Source organism: Thunnus albacares, chromosome 8 (assembly GCF_914725855.1).
Source record: "Thunnus albacares chromosome 8, fThuAlb1.1, whole genome shotgun sequence".
Classification (NCBI taxonomy): Eukaryota; Metazoa; Chordata; class Actinopteri; order Scombriformes; family Scombridae; genus Thunnus; species Thunnus albacares.
Window position 1 is genome coordinate 26,592,231 of NC_058113.1, and position 23,512 is coordinate 26,615,742.

At 39.8% G+C, this 23,512-nt stretch overlaps 1 protein-coding gene across 2 annotated transcripts in view; it reads left to right on the forward strand.

Moving 5' to 3' along the window:
* pear1 (platelet endothelial aggregation receptor 1) overlaps positions 1 to 23,512 on the forward strand; it is a 52,758-nt gene that overhangs the window by 24,190 nt on the left and 5,056 nt on the right. For both annotated transcript variants that reach the window (XM_044358157.1, XM_044358158.1), the window contains exons 2-20: positions 1,960 to 2,070; positions 2,802 to 2,903; positions 2,988 to 3,088; positions 8,173 to 8,265; positions 12,685 to 12,931; positions 14,527 to 14,629; positions 15,047 to 15,183; positions 15,560 to 15,772; positions 16,742 to 16,916; positions 17,065 to 17,185; positions 17,316 to 17,479; positions 18,231 to 18,333; positions 19,970 to 20,122; positions 20,244 to 20,375; positions 20,541 to 20,672; positions 21,104 to 21,223; positions 21,532 to 21,750; positions 22,504 to 22,613; positions 22,850 to 22,976. In XM_044358157.1, the coding sequence (XP_044214092.1) occupies positions 1,964 to 2,070; positions 2,802 to 2,903; positions 2,988 to 3,088; positions 8,173 to 8,265; positions 12,685 to 12,931; positions 14,527 to 14,629; positions 15,047 to 15,183; positions 15,560 to 15,772; positions 16,742 to 16,916; positions 17,065 to 17,185; positions 17,316 to 17,479; positions 18,231 to 18,333; positions 19,970 to 20,122; positions 20,244 to 20,375; positions 20,541 to 20,672; positions 21,104 to 21,223; positions 21,532 to 21,750; positions 22,504 to 22,613; positions 22,850 to 22,976 (2,659 nt within the window). In that variant the 5' untranslated portion in view covers positions 1,960 to 1,963. The remainder of the gene's footprint in view (positions 1 to 1,959; positions 2,071 to 2,801; positions 2,904 to 2,987; positions 3,089 to 8,172; positions 8,266 to 12,684; positions 12,932 to 14,526; positions 14,630 to 15,046; positions 15,184 to 15,559; positions 15,773 to 16,741; positions 16,917 to 17,064; positions 17,186 to 17,315; positions 17,480 to 18,230; positions 18,334 to 19,969; positions 20,123 to 20,243; positions 20,376 to 20,540; positions 20,673 to 21,103; positions 21,224 to 21,531; positions 21,751 to 22,503; positions 22,614 to 22,849; positions 22,977 to 23,512) is intronic.

Sequence of the window (23,512 nt, forward strand, 5' to 3'; positions counted from 1 at the left end):
ACATGAAGGTTACAGGGCCAGAAAGTAGTTTGACAGTGTAGTGACACAGTGGAAACTTCTACCAGCAACCGAGGTCATATCTCCAAATTCTACAGATTTCATTCTGAGTTTCTTATCTTCTGGATATCTTGTGCTAATTCTTACCTAAGTTCTTGTAGCGTAAACCTGGTGGTAACACATCTTTTCATGCAGCAATAGGTGAAAATTGACAGTACAATTTACAAAAGAGGTTTGAGAGTTTATGATCCATGACATGAAGGAGACAGGGCTAGAATTATAATAATGAATAAATGATAGTTTGACATTGGAGTGATGCAGTGGAAACCTCTGCCTGCAACCAGGGTCAAATGTCCAAATCATTGACTATTTTTTTTATTGATTAAGTTGGCTTCAGCTTGGCTGAAATCTTACTCTGATCCTCGCTCAAGTTGTAGTCACCTAAACCTAACTAACCTTTTCATGTGACAAAAGCAAGGTGAAAATTCACAAAAGACACAATCTATGTTTTGAGAGTCCATACTTATTTCTAAGAAATTTTATGAAAGTTTGTTGATTAAAAATAGGAGAGACTTGTTTGTGTCACTCTTTCCTCTTTTGTTATATCGACTCTGGGATGTTTTTACATTAGTCACTTGACTGAAGACGATAATCTTGATCTAAGGTTGCGATGTCACTGTCTCAACATATCAGAAATATCTCCAAGGCCACGTGTAGATGACATGAGAAGCTGTGGTACAGTAATTCTGTCAGAAGGGATTTGTTGAGAAAACAGACGGGAACAGGCCTGACAGATCTTATATATACACACTGTCCTCTAGAAATGCCGTTACATTCCCACGATGCTTTTACCAGAAGGCTTACACTACTGGCCTGCTGAACTTCTGTCCAATTCCAAGGGATATTTTTAAAGGAGAAAAAATCATCTCCCTTTTGCTCCCTGAGAGCCTAACAGGGTCCCCGTGCCGAGGCGCTCTCTCGGGCCTACGCTCTGATCGGATCCAGATGCTGCTGGAGCGTGGAAGGGGACAGCAGAGGAGTGTGGAGGCTTCACTGCAGCATTGATTGATAGAGGTCAAGATGAAGATGGGAGTCACATTTCTTGACTCTGAGCCCTCTCTCTCTCTCTCTGGTTCTTTCTTACACTCTCACTCTAGCCTATCTATCCCGTCTGCTGTCAGGTTGTCTCCTGTTGTCTGTGTTTTATGTGCCGTGTTGGGATGGTGTGGAGCGCGGCGGGGAACAGACAGCGTTATGCTTCAAATCTGGCTCTTTGCCTCACCTCTGCTGAGTCTTTAATGAACTCTTTTACAGTCAGAGGCTAAATCTCAACCGCGATTTATAGGTACCAAGAACCAGTTTTCAATTAATCTTTCTCTCTGCCACACTGTTAAACGTTAATTATAGTAAATGAAAAACAAAAACAATGAATGCAAATCCGTAGCAGAGAGAAGGAATGGAACTTTTTTTGTAGATTTTCCATCTGTGTGCAACATTTTCCACTGTATGTTTTCCTCACAGAACACAGTTATTCCTGTGTGTAAAAGTTGTGCAGATTCATCACTCAAAAAAAAAAAAACTTGAAAAATGTATGACTTATGCTGCAGATGTTTGGATTTTTGTTTTTCAGACTGGTATGTAAAATTATATAAATGAGCTTCTACAGGAGGTGGACTCAATGACACAATTCAAAAAACACCACAAACTACAAAAATGCCTCAGAAATGGTGACAGAGTTAAAACAATGCCTCTTTGGGCTAAACAAAACATTATAAGCTACATACAGTATTTGTTGCAGAACGTGCTTGCATTGCATTGTACAAATGTTGCTTTTATTTTGTCCGTCTCCTTGATATTGATTGATTGATCTTGATAACAACAAGATTTGTTTTTTGGCTGTCCTTGCTGATATGTTTGGGTTTTTTGCATCCCACTGGAAATGTCTGTCCTCTTTTCCCTCAGGACCATGCCGACTCTGCAGAGCTCCGCTGTCCTGCTGCTTCTTAGCCTCCTGATTGGTCTGTGCTGGTCTCTGAACCCGAGAGACCCCAATGTATGCAGCCTATGGGAGAGGTGAGGCCTTTTTGACTGTGAGAAGCGAATAAATGCTGTTGTTGTGGCTTGCGCAATTTTAAAAGGATTCAAGAGGGTCAGTGTTGGTCAAAGACCTCATTTGTCACATAAAAGACCAAAAAAAAAAACCCAGCATTACTGTGCTAAAGACTCATTCCAAATAGACTGGAAAATAACCTAATGTCTCAAAACTAATTTCAACATCTATTTTTGCCCTTTTACCATCCAAATTGGTTTTCAAGAAAAAAAATCATGGTCGGGTACCTACCAAAGGGCCTATCAGAGTATCATCCCTGCCAAAATCAAAATTCAAAGCCAACTGGCAAGTGGCTGATGCTAATTTCCAACCTGAGGTATGTAGGATATTTACATCAATGCATAGCGTTCAAGTTCACTGAAATCCAAGAAATAATAAAGTCGAAGATCTTTTTCTTGATGCCTGAGACAGTAGCATTATCGATCAGATTTGTAGCATCATCTGAGCTAATTTTTTGCATTTTAAATGAATAATGTTAAAACGCAGAATTTGCAGAATTCCTAACAAGTGAACAAAGAAAGTGTCACTTAACAAACAGATAGAATAAGAATAAGACAACTAATATAATTGCGGATGTGAGTCTAAGGTATTTTGAACAAGATTAAGCCAATAACATGGTCTTTGTTCAAAAGTAAAACTAATCTATTTTCTTTAAAAATCCTTTCTTTGATGAGTATGTCGTTCTGCTTCTCAGCTTCACCACCTCAGTGAAAGAGTCCTACTCTCATCCTTATGACCACGTGACAGAGGAGCCCTGCTCGGACCCTCGGACCTCCTACAGATGCACGCGCCACAGGTACCAGCAGCGTGATGACTCATTTCCTTGCAGGACTGACTTCCTGTTCCTGCCAACGGAGGATTTACTGTGTTATTCTTTCAGGATTACCTACAAGACGGCCTACAGACAAGCAGTGAAGACAGACTACCGCAAGAGATACCAGTGCTGTCCAGGCTATTACGAGAGCAGAGACAAATGTGTCCGTAAGTAACCGTGGAAACATTTTATTAAAAAAACAACATTTTAGTAATCCTCTCATTTGCATTCGTCATTGTTACTGAGACAGACATTTGGAAAGTTGAGCTGGAACCAGTGAAGAAGAAGACAAGTTTGGCAAGTTTTAGTCCTCAGCCAGCAGGGAACCAGAAGGGAGTTTTACACACCATTTCCTCAATTAATACCAAACTAAATCGATCCAAAGGCGCGAACATAAATAATTTTAAAGGTCCGATAAATGCAATCAGAGTCAATCAGTATGTTTACATGTAATGTTATTTATAAGACTCAGACACAATCACATCTTGTGATTTAAGCCTCTATAGGACTCACAACACTGTTGACAACACTCCCTTTGAGATTTTATTTTTCCTTACATTAAAAAAGTGCCATGTTTAAAGCCCAAATGAAAATCTGTGTCAGGTAGAGAAGTATCAAACAGACTTACTGTAAGTGTGTGTGGCTACGACCACAGGACCAATACACTCCTCTACGCCAGGCTCAAAACAATATCAGTACACTGCAAACTAAAACGGTGCATAACAAGAATTATAAAGACCTATCTCAAAATTCACTGAAGGAATAAAGTTTTTAAAAACTTTAGTATTTTCGCCATACCTGAGTCTGTTTGATACCTGAAGGAGCCAATTTGGGCTTTAAACATTTTATTTATAATAAAATATACAGTGATGCAGGTCCTTGGGAGGCTTTATCTGATCATTTCACATTTACTGTAGTAATCTGGTTCCATGGTTCTTTGTTAGGAGATATAAAATCATCCATTTTTAGTGTAGATGTTGAAACCATATTATTTGGCATTGCACAGAATAGCCATAGATCCAGCACCACAAAGTAAGGTGATGCTTGAATATAATGATGATGGAGGAATATTTTCAGCAGTATTCAAGCAAAATAACTAAATGTTTTCTATGGTTGTGGTTTGCAAGAGAAACAATATTGAGGAGAATAACATCATCACATTTCTGTACTAACAGTAAGCTGTTTTTTCCATGCAATGTGCATACTGTAGTCAATATGGGTAGCGCATGACACAAGAATGACCAAAATTATGGGTTCGCTTTCCCCAAGGCTTCTCATGCTGAAAATGCACTGTATGTACTGGCTGCTCTGGCTGGAATTTTGAACTCGAAACTGTGTATTGCTGTCGTTGTGTGAAAACCCAGACACTCCCTTGTTGGTAATTTTCATAATTTCATTTTCACATAATTTCGACGACTTTTATTTAATCAACAAATCATCTGTTAGTGATGAATTCAGAGGCGTGGCTGAGGGTTGACACTACATCATATGAACAACATCATTATGTTCCTGAATACTCACACATAACTATGACCTTCAATAACATCAGAGCCAGTGTGCAGTCATGGAATAAATTATGTAGAAACAAAATTATATCAAGTTGAAACCAAGCTGTCTAAAAGAAGAGGTACTTTGAGGTCAGGTCAGGGCTTATTTTTGGAGGAAGGTGATTATTGTTAATGAAATTGTTGTTTTTTTTCTTGTATTTGTGGTGTTTTGGTATGGATATTTATTTTTGGGTTTAGTTTTTACTGATATCATTTTGGATCTTAAGATTTTATTGTTTAATTTTACATTACATGTTTTGTGTCTGTCTTTTAACATCTTGTGATCATGTTGGAAACACGTGTTCTCACTTGGTATTCTTTGAATTCAGTGTGTTTTGTAATCTATGTATAAATCAAAATCAAAACAGTTTGCAGGGAAAAAAACATTTCTACATATGGATTTGATTCATGACTAAATTATCATATATCATCCTAACAAACCAAGCAGAATACCTAATACCAATAGCAGAATACCTAATACCAATTCAAACCTTAACTCTAAGTACTTTTAAAAGGGACATAATCTGCTTTTTGTGATTTTCTGTCATTTATATACTGTTAAAGTGTCGGATGTTTATGTTAAACATGGTCAAAGCTTTAAAGTTTGAGGTGTACAGATGTATTAAAGAAGTCGCCATTACAAGTAAAGAATGCAGAAAAGAAGCGCAATCCAACTGCTATTGTTTGTTTACGTAGCCTCTGGAGGAACTGGAAGTCTGCCGAGGGCCAGGTCCCAGGAACCAACCGATCAAAACAAAGTGTCTCATCAGGAGGAGCTACCTTAAAGAGACAGGAGCTAAAATGCCAGTTTCAGACAGAGGCTGAATTGAGGGGCTGCATAAAGGGCCAGTTCAAGATAAATAAGGAGTTGAAACGTGCATGATATGTCCTCTTGAGTACTTTACCTTAAAGTTAATTGTCAATTTTAGGCAGTTAAACTCAACAATAAATGTGTGGGTACAGCAGTAAAAATAAAAACCAATCTCATGCAGCTGTCAACAGTTAGCTGACACATTGTTATTGCTGATAGTCAGCGGTGATGCTTATAAACAAAGTGGAACAATGCATAGTCTCATATTGGTTGAGAAAATTCTACCTTCAATTCACAAACCTTCTCATACATCGCTGGATAATTTCAGAAACGTATGATGGTAATAACAGGGTTGCTGTGCGTCTTGCCTGAAAAGCTGACATTTTGGAGATAATGTTTTTTTTCACCAAGCAGAGACAATATGCATTTTTGGTTGCTTATTGTTAACCCACCTTTTGCGGCAGTCTTCTGTGATACTGATACTTTCTTTTGTAGCCAAAACACAAAAGCCTTTGGTTTTACTGACTGACATCAAAAAAGCCACGATGAAGTTAATTGATGGATGTTTTGAGTTTTATAATTGAAATATCTCAGTGTTTATATCAGTGTTTTTGTTTTACTTTCTAAATAGGTATAATTTGATTTAATTATATTTACCTCCCTTATTTGATGACATGTTAGCCTTTTCTTAGATCCCCCAAATCTCCAGCCTCCACACCTTCAACTAGAGAGGAGAAAATAATCATTGAAATTATTGTTTGTGTTTGGATGGGAAGAAAAAAAAAACATGTGCATATACAGCACATGGTCGTCAGTAGCACGCGGTTTGAAAACACTTGTCTAGTGTAACAAAGATGAAGAAATCTCTGGCAGAATTATTGGTCCTCAGTCATAAATGCATGTATGAATTAAGATAATTAATAGCTGAACCATTTATGATGCTGGCACGAACGCAACTCAAAGACTCGCTTTCTAAAAAGAGGAAGCTCCTTGACAGTTTGAATGGCATCTAAGACTGGTGCCGTGCTTTCAATTATACGGTTGAGCCCAGCTGTTAGGCTGGCTCACGCACTGTTTATGATGGGTGGAATAAATTTACAGGGAAAGAATGCAATTCAGCTGAATGGATTTTTGATTGAATAAAAAAAAAAAAACTCAACAGTGCAGCTTTGAAATAGATTTAAGAGGCACATGGTCTTAAATAATAATAATAATAATAGCCATTAATGTAGCACTCTTATAAAAAGTGCTTCACAGTTAAAAGAACATAAAAAACACACATTACACTAACAGGACATACATAGTTACTGCTTGGAAATGTTACAAAAAGCAAATATGAACAAATTTACATCTATGTAATTTGAAAGGAAAATGACAAAAAAGTTGTGATTGAAACCAAGTCAATAAACTCAGATTTCAGTTGGTGTTTTATCTTGCGGAAAAGAACTAGTGGGTTTGTGTTATCAATTTTTTTACTGGTCTGATAGACATCTGTGATACTATTTTTATACGTCCTATATCAGTGATTCCCAACCAGGGGTACTTCTGCAGTTGCCAGATGGTACTTGGATAGATAATAGCTCAGCTAATCCAAAAGAAACAAAACAAAAAAACAAACAAAATATGATTTGGTAAAAACACACAGCAGATGTTCATCCACATATTTGAAAACTAGTTAAAGTTATACTATGCAGGATATGTTGGTTGGTGTTTGTAAACGCACAGCGTTCGAAGATGGCCCCTCCTCCCCGGATCAACGAGCAAGCGAGAGAGAGGGAGAGAGAGAGAGCAGTGGTGGTCAAGTGAGCTAGAGAGTGAATGAAGGGAGCGAGCAGCGCTGGCGAGAACATAGTCGTGAATCAGCTGAATAGAATGGTATTTTCTGATTGTTTCACGACGGTTAAGCCTGTGGTAAGGTGCTGCGTTGCCAGATTTTGTGTGAATCCTGTCTGCTATGGCCTCTCTGCTCTGTGTTTAGCTCAGCCCCGCCCTCGGTCAAGCAGACACACAGACCTGCAGCTCTTTATGCATCCATGGCACAGAGACAGAGAGCAGAGAAAGCAATGTAAATTGGTCACTACATTTTTAGAGTCCCGCCCTTACACCCTGCACGCTGTTATTGGCTGGGAGCTACACGCCCACTGCCCAAAGGTTAACACCCAGAAGTGTCCCAAACACAGCAAAATAATAAGAAAATAAGAAAATACAGGCAGAGGGTGGGGTACATCACCACACACTTCTAGTGGGTCATAAATGAGGATTGAGAAAGATTATTTTTGTCTGTTTTTTTTTAGGAAACTCCTGCATAGTATACCTTTAACACATGAGCAAAGATGTCAAAATTCATTCAATTTATTTATTTATTAAACCTTTATCTATACAGGTTGGCTGAGCCTCAAGATATACATTATTTAGGGGAATTTGTTTTGGACTCCACACTGCAGTTCCACAATAAATTAACAAAAAAACAGCAAAAACACAGGTAACAAGAACAAATATGACATAAAACTACTTTTACAGCAACATCCAGTTTACAGTTAAATGAAATCATAAGAAAAGTAACAAGGACGGACAAACACATTAATAAAACAGAAATTAGACATATACAATGAAAGCAGTCACAAGCAGGCAGCAGGCAAAATACAAAGCCAAAAGCTTTCCCACTACTATGTGGTAGTAATACAAATGCAAACCTGACCAAACCTACTGAAAAAAAGATTTTTTTTAAAAGGGACCCAGCCTAAACATTGACAGTTCTAAGATCACTATGCCTTGCATGAATAAATGTTTTTTTTACATAGTTATTCATGTGGAAACGCATCTAGGTCAGTTGAAATGAACACATTTGGCAGGTTTTGCCGGGTCTGTTACAAATTCTGTCTCTCGTCAACAGCTCGCTGCACCAAGGAGTGTGTTCATGGCCGATGTGTCGCTCCAGACCGTTGCCAGTGTGAGGGAGGCTGGCGGGGCAGCGACTGTTCCAGCGGTATGAGGCAGCCTTTTTCCCCTCGCTTACAGACATTTCCTCATCCTCTGTCTCTCCAGTTTGCTTTTCCTCCTTCCCTTTAGAACCTGGTGATATTTTGCTCTTTCTTATTTCTTTTCCTTTTTAACAAGGCACACACACACACATGCAAATAAACTTTGCATACACAACAGGAAATGACAACTGGACATTAGTCAAGTGGCTGATCTTCACATACTTCTCTCCATCACACACACAGGAGGCCTTTCCAATGGAAACAGCAAGGGAACATTACCACATCCACAGCAATGAGTCATTAATGTCAGCCTCAGTCCAGGAACCAGTTTACTAGTCCAGAAGGACACCGAGCTGCACCTCTACTTCTCACTGACAGTAATAGTCATCATTTTTATTACAGCTTTTCCTCATAATTATGCAAAGTGCTCTAAAGTATGAATAAAACAATCAAGTGCAATAAAGATAAAAACCTCTGACAAAGAAAAGAAAGAGCATATGTTTTGAGTTAAATACTGTTTCATATACTGAAAATAGCTATAGTCCATTAAAAAGAGTTAAGATAGAGACATTAAATCTGCTCTTTCTACTCACTGATGGTTTTTTTTTTACAAAAATAAAGTCAGCAGAAATAGTTATATAATAGTAATTAAAGGCACCAATTCAGAGCAGTGAGTCTAACGCTGTTTGGTTTGTATGAAATCTCCTTAAACTTGATCGCCCAAACAATGTGGAGTGTGAAACCAGAGCCACATTTCACTGGGCTGCTGTTCCCCTCACTGAAATGAAGTTTCCACTACCTTCAGCCCGTTTCATCGCGCTCAGCTGGGTCAAAAGTACACAACCCTCCTTCATTTTTCCCCCTATTCCTCTACAGAGAGAAGGAATTAGCTTTAACGGGTAGTGGTTGATGCCTTGACAGGGGGATGATGGGAAAGGGAAATGGAAAATGTTACCCCACTCTCACTCTTGCAGTTCTCTCCGTCTCTCCTTACACTCCCTCTCTACCCGACCTCTCACTTCAGTTTTCTCTTTTCTTTCTTTGTTTTCACCCGTTCTCTCTGCTCTTTTTCTTGTCTTCCACTCCTCTCTCTCTCTTTCCAGCCTTGGCTCCACAGTATTGTCCTATAATGGAGTCTTTTTGGCAGAATAAGACCCAACACTTCCTGGATGCCTGTGTGTTGAGCTATCTAACTGTGGGAAAGAGGAGAGGGGCCTGAGGTTTTCAAACTGAATACTCTTAGGACTGTTTGCCCATGAATATGGAGACTAGAAGAGAGGAGGGGGAAGTGTACTCAACACTCTTCACCATATACAGGAAAGAAGGAGACTGAAAGCGAGGAGGGGGGAGAGTTGAGATAGAAGAGACTGAAAAATAGGAATATAGTGGTAACAGGTAATGATTGAAGTAAGAGAGAGGGAGGAATGTGGCTCATTGGGAGCTAAAAAAGTGCCATGTCAAAGTAGTGTTTGCTTTACGTAAGCTTTGTTTTATAGCAGATTTTGATAGAGGAACCAAGAGAGCTGGAACTAAAAATGAGCCGTGAGGTCCGGTTAGAAGTCCAGAAGATTATGTGGATTTTGGACACAAGCAAAACCTAAACTACTGCTTTGACAATACACAGGGGAAAAAGAAGAATTTTCCCACCATATCAGTGCATTCCTTATTAACAGTGAAGAGCTGCCAGTTCTCAAGTGTGTGTCAATCAATGTGTTTACATGCCTGCAATATCACAGATACTAGTTTGTATCACTGTAGAGGTTGTGTTGTTGATGCTCTGCGTGGATACGTATTCATATCTCTGTCGCTAAAAGTTAGTAAAACTTAATTTATTCATGAAGTCTCATTGAGATTCTTTTGAACGGAAACCTGAGAGCACATTATATATTAACACACAACACAAGTTCACACAAGTGGTCATCACACACATAGACATGCTGATTAAAACATTGTGTTCTGTAAAATAAAAACCTGTAAAATTCTTAGTTATTAGTTAACTCAGCAGCAAAATCTCTAAATCTAATATTATTTATATATACTCTAACAATTTAAATACAGCTAAATGCAATTTACTGATAATTACATGTCTAATGTTAACTGATAATATTATTGAGGTCTGTAAGTGCAACCTCAACAAAAATCCAGATGATATTTAACAAAACAAATTGACAAAAGGAACAAAATGCTGTGTTTCATTCTGGTTGGAAATCGGTAACACCTGTTAAGCCCCATGGATGAGAATTGAAGTTAAAATTTAGAAGCCTGAAACCTAGCCTGGGGCTCAGGGGTCACAATCAGGTGAACCCTCCATACAACAGGTTCATTTTAGGGCATCAGTTGCTACAGTAACAGACACAGACCTTCAGTAAACTTCAATGGTTTGTGGAACAGGGGCTTTTCTTTGACCACAAAATCCAGGATTTTTGTAACTGATCAGGCTAACTTGTGTTTTTGAAAATGTCACTGTGTGTAAATGTCATGATTAATGAATTTTCTGTTGTGGTTTGTGCTTCAGGGTGATTGACATTTGTTGTGTTACTGTGATAAATAATCAAACATAAATAATAAAACATGCTGTAGGTCTCTGAACTAACATACAAATATGCAAACACTTTGAAGGAAAATTGGCCATGAATGCTCCTTTGTTGTCAAATGACAAACTTCTGGCAATTTTGGGTTGATCTCTGCTCTTACGTCATTACAATGATGAAGTTGGACACACTTAGGCCAAGGTCAGCATATTTGATAAAGGTAAACAAACTCAACAGCACTGTTAGAGGAATCATGAACTTGGAGATGTATGTTTACATGCAGATAAACAAACAGATGTGATGAGTTTTGATATTGGTCAGTGGAGGGCTCAGACTCTGCCAGATGGTTTTAGCACAGTTGCTCAAAGATCACACATCCAATCTGGTAAATTTCATCCATTCACTCATCCACTGGCCATATCAGCCCTGTAGACCCTTCAGTAAATCTCCTCTGCTGTCCTGGAGAATGTCTGTATAAACTGAAATTGCTGCTGCAGCTGAGTTTCTCATTACTCAACGTGACACAGTCCGGCAGACCCTCTCTCCAATGCCCACACAGAGAACAAGTGAAGTTATGATTCATTTAAACAAAAGAGGCAAGGGTCCTGCTCCGAGTTAGTGCAATAAACACTACGGTCCATGGCAGTGTGCTTTGCTCCAAGCCAAATTTGGCTCTACTCTACCTTCTGTGTAGTTGTCAAAGCAGTGCTTGTGCTTTTCAAAGCTGTGGCAAGACATATGTGCAGCAGAGGCAAAGGTAAGGGGGGAAAAACTGGGACACATATGACGTGTATCTCAGGCTCCGGTGAACAGTTGATTGTGTGCATAAATGTGTCGCTCACCATTAAAAAAAAAGATGATTCATAGAAATCATCATGAAATTGTTGGAACCATTTTTAGCTTGAGAGAAGATAACTGACGCCCATCCATCAGTGATGTCAGCCCTATCGGATATCACATTTTCTCCATGATGTCCAAGACAGTTGGAGTTATTGATGAGAAATTTGAAGAATGCATGCATGACCAATCTGGGTTCTCATAACATGATAACGCGACCCTGTGGACTGAGATCTCTCTTAATCATGAATTGAAATCCAAACCTTGTGCGAATCTCCACTGCACGCTAACCACCCCCAGAGCTAATCCTCAGGCTTCTGTAAAATTAACCATTTAAAACTCGTCCGTCTTGTGAGCTCCATGCAAATCTCCCTGCCAATTTGAAATTTTTTGTTGGTAATATAACACTCCTGAGCTAAAGGGGCAGATTTGGATGTGGAAGCATGAGCGAGATCCACATGAATGTGTGGAAGAGACATTATGTACCCCTAAGCAGCACTCTTCCTCTCTTGCGTGTGTTCTGTTCTTCATCTCTACGCTGCAAAATTTAATCGAATCTCTTTCTATTTATTTGTTTTTCATGACATCATGTATTACTGTAAGTGTACACCATGGTGTATGGAAGGAAAATTGAATGAGAAAAAACAAAAGTGACTCAATCGCCATACTTGCACTGTATGCAAGTTAGAGTAATCATGCGTAATCTTATTTTGCGTAAGTGTTTTTATTTCCTCGCATGGAATAGGTTTGACTCAATGTTTAGGGAAGCAGGCCCACAGTATTACTGGAAGCTGACTGGTTTGAATCGCTGGAAAATGTGGGCAGTGAGAGTAAGAAGCTCCCTGGTGTGAATGTGCGTAGCTGTTTAAGTGCAGAAATGTGGAAGGTGATTTTAAAAAAACTGTTCTGGATCATGTTTGGAACATGTTTTTAAAAAGTGATTTTATGTCTTATGCAAGTGTGAAATCCAGAAAACAAAGCAAATCACCTAAACAAAACTTTTAAAATTGTAATTTGTTTTTTTTTTTCAAGAATTATTGTTCTTTTACCTTTTAGCCTGTAATGACAAACACTGGGGCCCCAGCTGCAGTCAGCAGTGCAAATGCGAGAACGGAGCTCTCTGCGATCCTGTCAAGGGGGCATGTCAGTGTCCACCCGGGTACTTAGGACGCTACTGTGAAGAGTCTTGTCCAGCTGGCACCTTCGGGAAGGGCTGCATGCAGAGGTGCAAGTGTGGGACTGGAGGATCCTGTGATAAAGCAACAGGAGAGTGCTTGTGTCGGGACGGATTCACTGGGACTTTGTAAGTGCGCTACCAATAACATCTTCAAATAGTATCTGAGGACATGCATTCCAAAATACTATTGAATATATGAATAAAGTAAAAATCATTTAAACCCCCATCTACTCAAAAATGTGTTTTGCCTCTTGTTACTTCACTTGAATGTTTGACCTGTGCAGAATGATGTACATGCAGAGTTTGACACTCAAAGACTGTTGTCACATTCATCTGAAGAAGGGGGACAGTTTCTCTGTCCTCACCTTAAATCTGAGTTTAAAGATTCCCTCCAGAAGATATACAGTACCAGTACAAAAGTTAAGACACACCTAAAAATCCAGAATCTGAGAATATGCAAATGTTTTTCATTGCTTTATTGTTTAATTGCTTTATTCAGGATGTCTCTTACTTCACTAAGAAGTCCATTTTTAGTGTACAGTATGTTCAGAGCCTTTTACTCACATCTTTGATGAACACAGAGAAACTTTCCTTCTTCAGCTGATGAATGTGAAAACAGCCTTCAAGTGTCAACATCTGCAAAGACATCATTCACAGTGAAGATCAAACATCCGACTGAAGGAACATGAAGCAAAACACATTGCTGAGTGGAGCGAGGGCTTAAACCACATGTTACATACTTAGGAAATTTGACAATGTAATCTGTTAAAAAGTGTTATTGTTTTTGGTATAAGACATTTTTAAGACCTAAGAGATGCTGTTAATTATTTCATATGAAACGATCATATGGCACTTGATGTAGTTCTTCCTTATCATTATTATCATCATTATCTTCATTAATTTTCTCAGGAGGTCTGTCTGACACCAATCCTACTATTACATTTTAATATGGCAAAAAAAAGGCCCTTATGTATGTTATACTACATGAGTCATCTGTTACGCCCTGTTTTTCAGATGCCCCTGAGGATGAGTAAGGAATGAAAATTCTTCCCCACTAGATATTAGTGGAAACTGTTAATACTGCCAATGTGAAAACACAACATACCACATTGGGCTACATAAAAAAGGGGGCTTGGCAACAGTGATTATGAGATAAAACTCCTTGATGAATTGTGTATATTTGAAGTATATCCATGTTATTTTACCTCCAGTGTGCATTAGAAAATATAATATCCCAACACTGTACAACACGTAGTTTCAGCCAAGAAATCTGATTGGTCAAAGACACGTTCCAACCATGCTGATGTCTTCCATAAAGCATGGATAGCAGTGATGATGCCAAGTCTAGTAATGAGGGAGCTACTGTTTATATATTTTTTTTTTGCTCTCTCCTTTTTCCATCTACTTTTTTTTAACTACTTTCCTTCAGAGTAGTTTAGGAGGATGGGCTGTTTGCATTGTTAATTGTTGTCTAGAAGGTCATTTTTGGAGCAATTTTGGATGTAGAGTTACATGACTTCCAATTTTTTAAGCTATGGAAGTAGTGACATCAATATCTCAGCCTTTGTACTGATGCTTTAATACCTAATTTCATGAAAGCATTGAAAACAGTTCAAAAACATTTACTCAATTCCTCAGGAATGTCCCTGGACATGTGGATTGTTTTCGACTAAGTGGTCTATTATACTGTTATTAAGCATCTACTCCATCCTCTTCCCCAGCTGTGAGAAGGCGTGTCTCAGGATTTGCCAGCCACGATGCTCCTGCCAGAACGGTGGTATCTGCAAGGGCAAAGGGATCTGCGCTTGCCCCCCTGGATGGACGGTACGTTTTCAAGTTGAAGCCCATGTTGACTCTGCTGTTATCTGTGGAGGTCGCCAGATTTTAAATTCAGTCTTAGCTCATGTGTTTTATTCCAGTTGGCTCCCAAATTTGGACAAGAAGTCTTTTTTTTTTTAAAAACACTTACTTATTTCTAAAGACATTTTGAAGGCAACCTGTCATCTCTGGAGACATGCAGATGCTTTTCCAGTAATGTGAAAATCTCATCATGAGAAATTCTTTGTTTCTGGGAGACATGTGTGAGACAAGTCATGATTGTACTCCTAGCAAACCAATTATTTTTAACTGTAAAAAAGTTGCTGTGTTGGCATCTCATTCCAGTATTTGCAGTGATGCATTCACTGTCATTTGCATTTGTCTTTATCCCTTTTCGGTGTGCTTTTCCTTATCTCTCTGCAGGGTGAAGTTTGCACAGAACGTTGTCCAGAGGGAAAGTTTGGACCAAACTGTGCTAACGAGTGTGTCTGCCACAACAGGGGCAAATGTGACCCTGAAACTGGACAGTGCCAGTGTGCCAAAGGTTTCACTGGTAACAGGTGTGTATGTTGTAATGTGTGAAAGTGTCGATTATGTGCCTGTATGTGCCTTTCTTTGTGCTTGGGGCCCTCCTATAGGCCCATTCATGTCATGATGTCTGGTAAAGTCTTCTCCCTCCTTTAAACAGTTGTCGATTTAAGCCCTATTGTGTCTTTATGTAAAACTGCAAAACATTAAAAAATGTAAAAACTATTTATCAGACATGAGTGACAAATACAGCCTAATGTCTAACATTATACTGGCTACCCACAATACAAAATGGACGTTAAGATTTGGTTTGTGGTTCACGAGCGAATCAACAACAGACTCCTGCATTATTTCCTATTTGTCCAGCTCTTCTGTGTATCTATATAACCTTCTGCTTTCTGCTCTCAGGTGTAATGAGGAGTGTGCTGTGGGCACGTACGGTCAGGACTGTAAAGGTGTGTGTGACTGTGCTAACGGCGCTCGCTGCTACAACATTGATGGAGGCTGCCTATGTGAGCCGGGCTTCAGCGGTCCACAGTGCAGAGACAGGATGTGTGCTCACGGCAAATATGGCATGCACTGTGAGCGCACATGTCTCTGTCAAGACAAACACACACTCAGGTGAGTGGGTGTCTGGAGAAGATTTAAGCTATGGAAGTATTTATCTGAGGCAGTGAGTGCTAATCTGGGGGCAGAATTTAATCATCTCATTGGTCGAGTTAATTAAACTTCAATGAACAGAGCTACTGAGGCACAATTTCTCATGAGATAGCTAGCCAGGTATCCCCATATAGATCGTAGCTCACAGCTCCTCGGGGGCCTGGGGCCCATCTCACCAAATGACTTGCAACACGAGATCATTTACATTAATTTTGACACATTTAACTATTCAAAAGAAACACTATACTTCAGACCCATTCATGAGGATGCGAGAGGAGTGTAGGGCACACAAATTCATCAGCGATTTGTGGGTGGCAAACATTCATGAAACGGGGCACTGGCACTATTTGCAAACTGAGCATAAGCAGTGCTCGCAAATTGCTTTTGTGAAATGGGCCCCAGTCCCAGTCCCCCTGTTTAGCAGAGTTTAGGGTAGATGGTGGGAAAATTTACCCAAGATAATTGCCAAAGTCATCAGTTAGTCCTCATCCTTGAAGACTTTTCTCTTCTGAACATGAAGCATACTATTAGAAAAACATCCTATTAGGCATAAATCTCAATTTTGTGAGGTCCAAGTATGTTTTCAAGGCCACAACACCTGGTTGGCCTGATGAACTCGTTGTGTACGTATGTGTCCATAAAACAACTGGGAGGAGATCTGTGAACTGCTGAAGACAGCAGTTGCAGGTGGCTTTCCTCTTTCAGACAGGGCTTGATATCTCCCTCACTACAAATATCCACAGACCCATTAGAATACATTGTTCACAGCTTACAGAAATGAATTATAGATGTAATTTATCGTAGTAGAGAGTTATTTTCTTGTTTCGTTTGTTCTTTTGTGTGTGTGTGTGTGTTTCTTAAGCAGAGTCAGCAGTTCCATTGTGTTTTTGCTGTGATTATATCATATGAATTTCTGTTTTCATTGACCAGCTGCCACCCAATGAAAGGAGAGTGCACATGCCAGCCAGGGTGGGCAGGACTGTACTGTAATGAGACCTGCGCTCACGGTTTCTACGGTCATGGCTGCCTGGAGCCGTGTCTGTGTGTGAATGGAGGGGTGTGTGATAGTGCCACCGGCCAGTGCCACTGTGCCCCCGGGTTTACGGTGAGTCCTTGAGTATGTCTTGATTTGATAAACAATAGCTCTCAGATCTAACATGTAACCTCTTAATTGTACTGTATGTGTAATGTCAATATCTCATCTAGTCTGCCTTCTAGGGTTTATTATTAAGGTTAATGTTTTATTATTATAGGGTGTTCACTGTGAGAATCCATGCAAAAGTGGCACCTACGGCAAGAACTGCTCCCTTGAATGCTCCTGCGAGAACTTTGTCGACTGCTCACCGATCGATGGGACGTGCTTCTGCAAAGAGGGTAAAAAGTTTACACAGAGACAGACACTGATGAAGAGGAAATGTGTCTGAAAGTCAAATTTTGACCTGTTAACCTTTTATCAACCATGTAACCAGTTTAACATGGCTGACGGTCCTTCGTATGTCTGCAGGCTGGCGAGGGCTGGACTGTTCGGCCCCCTGCTCTGAGGGAACCTGGGGCCCAGGTTGCAATGCCACCTGCCACTGTGCCAACGGGGCAAAATGTAACCCTGCAGATGGATCCTGCACCTGCACAGCCGGCTGGCAGGGGGCGCGCTGTGACCAATCATGCCCGGTGAGTGCCTGATTAAGACCTTTTAGCTTAATTTATTTGTTTCCAAGGTGATACTTAAAGATCCATCAGATAATCACAAACCAGAATATCCAAACTCAAATCCATTATATGTTCAGAAACGTAATAATTAACCCTCATAGTACAAATCACTCTAAGGTGGGTAAACTCTTACCTACAGCCAGTCATCTTCAAAATGCAGACAACCACCAATAAAATCTAAAAAAAAGGTATATTTAATTAAACTTGCGTCACTTTGATGTATATGGAAGGAGTTATTCCCCCATTAATTCTCTTTGTTTGTCTCCCAAAGCTACGAAAAATGTCCTGGGCTTAAGCCACAGTGTTGCATAAAAATACATGACACTTTATAAGATAAGACCAACGCTAGAAGATAAGAAAAATGCACCATATATTTATTCTATGTCAAGTTGAGTAGACAAATGAGGTGTTATCTTTGATAAAACTAATACACAAATCATAAGGGTGATAATTATACAGAACATGTCAGTTGTGATTGGACAGCCTGTAAAAGTGTCGTCCAGCTTTTCATCCCTTACCTCACACTCTGTATGCTTTAATCTGTGTTTTTGGATGTGTATTCCTCTTGTCTTTGCTGTGCCAACCCGCCAGGCTGTCTATACTACAACACACTGCCAGTGTAGTATTTTGTCTGACTCTGACTGAGCTGGCTGAATGTTGAAGAGATTCCCCTGACAATTCTCTGCCCGTTGGCATTTGTTCACATGTGCAGATGGGCACGTTTGGGCCAGGCTGCCTGAAGAGGTGTGATTGTGTTCATGCCGATGCCTGCCAAGCTACCACTGGGGAGTGCCACTGTCTGCCAGGCTGGTGGGGTAAGTGATGACGTCCTCCCGGTGTCGCTGCCAGCTTGGCTTCAATATCACTGATAAGGCTGGTCCAACAAAGCTGAGTGAGCCACAGGTTTTCAACCATCCTCACTGTCTTTGATTCTGATTGCTCTGTTCTCCGACTTGAAGGACAGTCAATGGTTTTGCATATTTTTGACCATTATCTACAAATCTACTTGACATGTCATTTTGACTTGTCATTTTTTAAAATATGCCATTGAGTTTTAAATTGAAGGTCTACCTTTTACGCAGCTATCGGTTTTCATTCACATTTTAGTTTGACACTCGTCACAGTGATCAATTTGACCCTTTTTTAGTCATATTTAAGTGTTCATGGATGCTAAAATACCTGAGATTTTCGACAAAGAAATTGCCAAACAGCAATCTTTTTTAAGCAGGGAACAACCAAATTCATATTATCCTGTTTACATTGCCTATGTTTGCATATCATTTGTCACCTTGCAAGGCAGCTAGATTCCCAATGTCACAAGATCACATGAGATTCCATTTTGTCAAGTCATGCGCTTGCGTTCGACACATCCTATGAGGAGCTACTGGCAGCTACAGGCATGGTTTAGATGTGACAACAGCGAGAAGCAACTATTTGTTCAAAACAACAATGGCGGCTTCAAAAGAGGTTAGCGTAGATGCTGCTTTAGCATCAGTAATATCAGAACTGGAGAGTATGTCTTCATTGAAAGAAGAGCAAAGAAAGGCACTGAAGGCTTTTGTCGATGGAAAAGATGTTTTTGCTCTTCCCCTAACTGGCTTCAACAACAGCTCTCCTACTACGTCATATGGTTCATTGATCTGATTGGTTGAGGTTAAACAGTGATAGATGGTGATAGACAGATGGTTCATCCAAAAGTATTTTTTTAAAGTGCCTCCCCTTTTCCAAACAGTTTCCAAGGACGACCTCTCAGATGGTTCTGTGTAACAAACCATCTGCCACGTCAGGTTATTTCATTTGTCCTCTGGGTTGGATTTTTCATGCAGAGGATGAAAGTAACTAAGTTCGTGTAATCAAGTCATATACCAAAGTACAACTCTAAGATGTTTCTTAAATATTTTCTATTTTGGGAGACTTTATAATTTCGATTCACTGTATTTCAGGGGCAAATAATGTACTGTGAAGTCCACTGCTGCTATGTGATAGATGTGGTTATGAGTTAATTCACAAATGTTTCATTTAACATAAATAATAAAACGACACTGTTGCCAGGAAAACAGTCTTGATTTATCTTGCTGACAATGTATTTTTGGCATTATATAGTGAGAGTTTTACAGTTCTTACTTCTTTCTTCTGTACTTGATCATCCTGTAAAGGAGCATGTAAATCTCTCTCTACTGATCTCAAACCGCAGAAACCCCCAAATTCAAAGTAGGAGGTTTTCACCCAACAACAACATGTTGCATTAATGCAGTTTTAATTCCCCAACAGTAATTAAAAAGTCAGATTTAGCTCCATTTGGACATTAAAACAATAAAATTTGATTTGCAGGTTAATGTATCAAAAATTTAACACTCTCAAAGGATCCATTTTTCTTTTGATACCTGAATACATTTATTGCTGATGCTGGTTAACTTTTACTAAAAGCAGGACTCACATTTTTCCCTCCAGGTCCCCGCTGCAGTGAGCCATGCTCAGAGGGCCTCTGGGGGCGCCACTGTAACCAGACCTGTTTCAAGCATTGCCCTAACAGCGATACATGCTTGAGGGAAACTGGAGCATGTGTGTGTCGCCCGGGGTACTGGGGAGTTACCTGTCAGAACAGTGAGTGTTGTTATTTGACAGCTAACACACAACTCAAATCTAATCAGAACAAACCCTGAGCTGTGCTTGATTTACTGTGTAACATCCGCACTTGCTTACTCTTCGTCTCCTCGTCTGCTAGAATGCAGAGCTGGGATGTATGGTGACCAGTGTAGTATGTCCTGCCCGTCCTGTGGCCAGTCATACCGCTGCCACCATGTGACAGGAGAGTGTGATTGCCTTCCTGGATACACTGGACACAACTGTGATCAAGGTTGGTATTTAACATCAATAATTATACAGTCATGTACAAATTGAATGCAGTTACTGTATGCTTTGCTGATTTCAAACAGGGATAAAATGTTACAGGAATATTCTACATTAGTCTCCATATAATCTAGAGCAGGTCATTTTACAGGTTGCATTGTGTGTGTTACAGTTTGTCCAGCTGGCTATTACGGCAAGCATTGCTCTGAAGTGTGTGTCAACTGTGCCAACAACTCCACATGCGACCAGCGGAACGGTCACTGTGAATGTTTGCCTGGCTGGACGGCTACTGACTGCTCCATACGTAAGTGTGACGTTATATAGCATTCAACAAAAGTGCCTTATCTCTAGTAAATGCAGTGTGATTGCTGTTCACTGACTGACATGAAATATGACTGCAGCGAGACGAGTACAGCTGATTTCTGCAGCAATTTCACCATAACATCCAAGAGGCCTCTGTGGTGTTATTAACTTACTGCTATTATGAGCACAAAAGCGACTGTTATCACCAAGGTCCTGACAGTTGTATTGAACATCCTCTTGAGTGTTTTGTCTTTGTTGAACATATTTATAGTTTAATATTTCTCGAGAAAAATGGAACAGAATAAAATCTTTAGACATAAATTCTGATAAATTCTGAATACAAATCTGGTGAATTATGAGCACACAAATGGAGCAGTATTATCTTTGCAGCATAAATAATGCTGGATGTTATATTTACCACATGTTTTCCAGCATGTAGTCCAGGACGTTTTGGAGCATTCTGTGCTCAGACCTGCTCCTGTCCGACCAACTCCATCTGTGACCGGTTTACTGGGGACTGTGTGTGTGAAACTGGAGATGACTGTAAACAAGGTAAAAATACAAACAGATTTTCCCATGAATATAGGAGCTAATACAGTGACTTTCATTGACTTTGCTCTGCAATCTGCCTCTTCTTTGTGATTTAAGTGCTGCAAACTTGATGAGATAATGGATCCATTTGATCGGTCTATTTCTTGAAAATGATGGTTAAAAACTTCATACCACTGCCTTGATAATCCATTTGTGAATTCAATTGATCGGAATTACCCATTTCCTTCCTCTTGTCCAGAGGCTGAAAGTTAATTAAAAGCTGTTCTAGTCTCTATTCTTGAGTTCTCTTTTCACCCCCTGTTCGACAGACTCGTCTGAGCAGTCAGGCAGCGTAATGGTTCCTCTTCCGCCTGGTGAGAGGGAATCGTGGGGGGCCATTGGCGGCATCGTTGTGCTAGTCATCCTGGTGGTCCTGCTGCTGGCTCTCCTGCTGCTCTACCGCCGCAGGCAGAAGGACAAGCAGAACAACACACCAACTGTCTCCTTTTCCACCAGCCGCACGGTCAATTCTGAATATGCTGTCCCAGGTACAGTACAGAGGATATTTCTGACAGGTCATACAATGCAGCGAGAGTCAATCAGAAAATGTTGGGTAGCTAAAACATGAGAAAAAAAATCATACGAAACATGTTTTGCTGTTGTTGAGTTCACGTGATATTTATACCATTTTGAGCCCTTGCAGCCTCTCTCTCTCATGAGGGTTCAGGGCTTAGGCCTTAGGGGGGACATTGGGATTGGGCCTTCAAGGGGTTAAAGGTGCAATGTCTGGCATTTTAAAACTGACAATAATTTAAGTTATTTTACATATAATAGAGCTACAACTAACAATTATTTTTTGACTAATCGTTGCAGCTCTAATGTATAACTGTCAAATTAGATGTCATAACAAGTAAGCCCATGGCCAAGACAACAGCCTATATTGTATCTCATGCCAGTGGTTTTGTTAGTGGTAGTGTTTCTCAAACATGAGATCATAATTCTCATGAATCTGATTGTTTTATTTTTGCAGGAAAGCGTGTAAATGTGTGCATGTAAAAAGAGTGAAATCATTTTAAATGCTGACCAGTAAACATTAGGTTACAGTTCACTTCCTACAGTGGATATGTAGCATTGTTGAACAAAATTATCAATATATTTTGTTGGAGTTTGTGTATAATGTGGTTTTCGGTTGTATCTCACTGATTTGGTCTTGTAATGGGCGTTCCAGTGATGCATTTTATTAACCTTGAGGTAATTTAATTGCAGCAGACATGATTCCATGTGTTTGTCTTGGTCCGCAGATGTTCCTCACAGTTACCACCACTACTACTCCAACCCCAGCTACCACACACTGAGCCAAAACAGGCCTCCACTGCCGCACCTGCCCAACAACCACGATCGCACCATCAAGGTGAACATCAACTTTAATTATCTGATACTAAATGCAACACTGAAGTGCAAATATACAATTTATATACTATTTATCCAGTGAGCAAGAGGTGGCCATGTATTCAGGGCTGTTAATGTTACCATAAACTAGTGCTACATTTAATTACCCTTACGCCATGCCAAAAGCATGTTTTTACTTGGTGCATTTTCTTGGCATTAATGATTTCTGATTGGTTTATTATTCTTTCTGTCTTGCAGAACACCAATAACCAGCTGTTCTGCAGTGTGAAAAACATGGAGCGAGAGAGACGGGGCCTGTTTGGGGTTGAGAGCAACGCGACTCTGCCTGCAGATTGGAAACACCACGAGCCCCGCAAAGACTCAGGTCCGTCTGGATGACTCTAAGATTCAGGATCAGTTATATTAAATGTAATTCACACTTTTGCAGAGAAACATGCAGCTGTAGAGTGAAGTGAAATGAATGGATTAACATTTACAAGCTAATAAAAGTAAGGAGTTGGTTTCCTGACCTCCTGGCCACAGCAATATAAAAATAATTTGTAAAACCTGCAACGTGTAACATAGGCTACTGCTAATGTAACCTTCTGCTAACACAACTAAAAGTTGTTCCTTATTGTGAGTGTCAGTGGAAAGCTTTAGTGCCCCATACTGTAATAATCTGAGTTTTGTCACCCAGACAGAACAATCTTTCAGGAGAGAAAGCAGAGAATTTGACTAATATGTTTGACAATAAAATAATAATTCTTGAAGACCTTAAATAAGGAAGAGCATATCAGCTATCAGTGAACTCAGTGTAAAAATACCTGTATAGATAATAACAAAATATTCTTCTCACCTCAGAAGGATCATAAATTTAGAGAAATTAAAAACAGAGCCATGCAGTAAAAGCTGAGAAGAAAA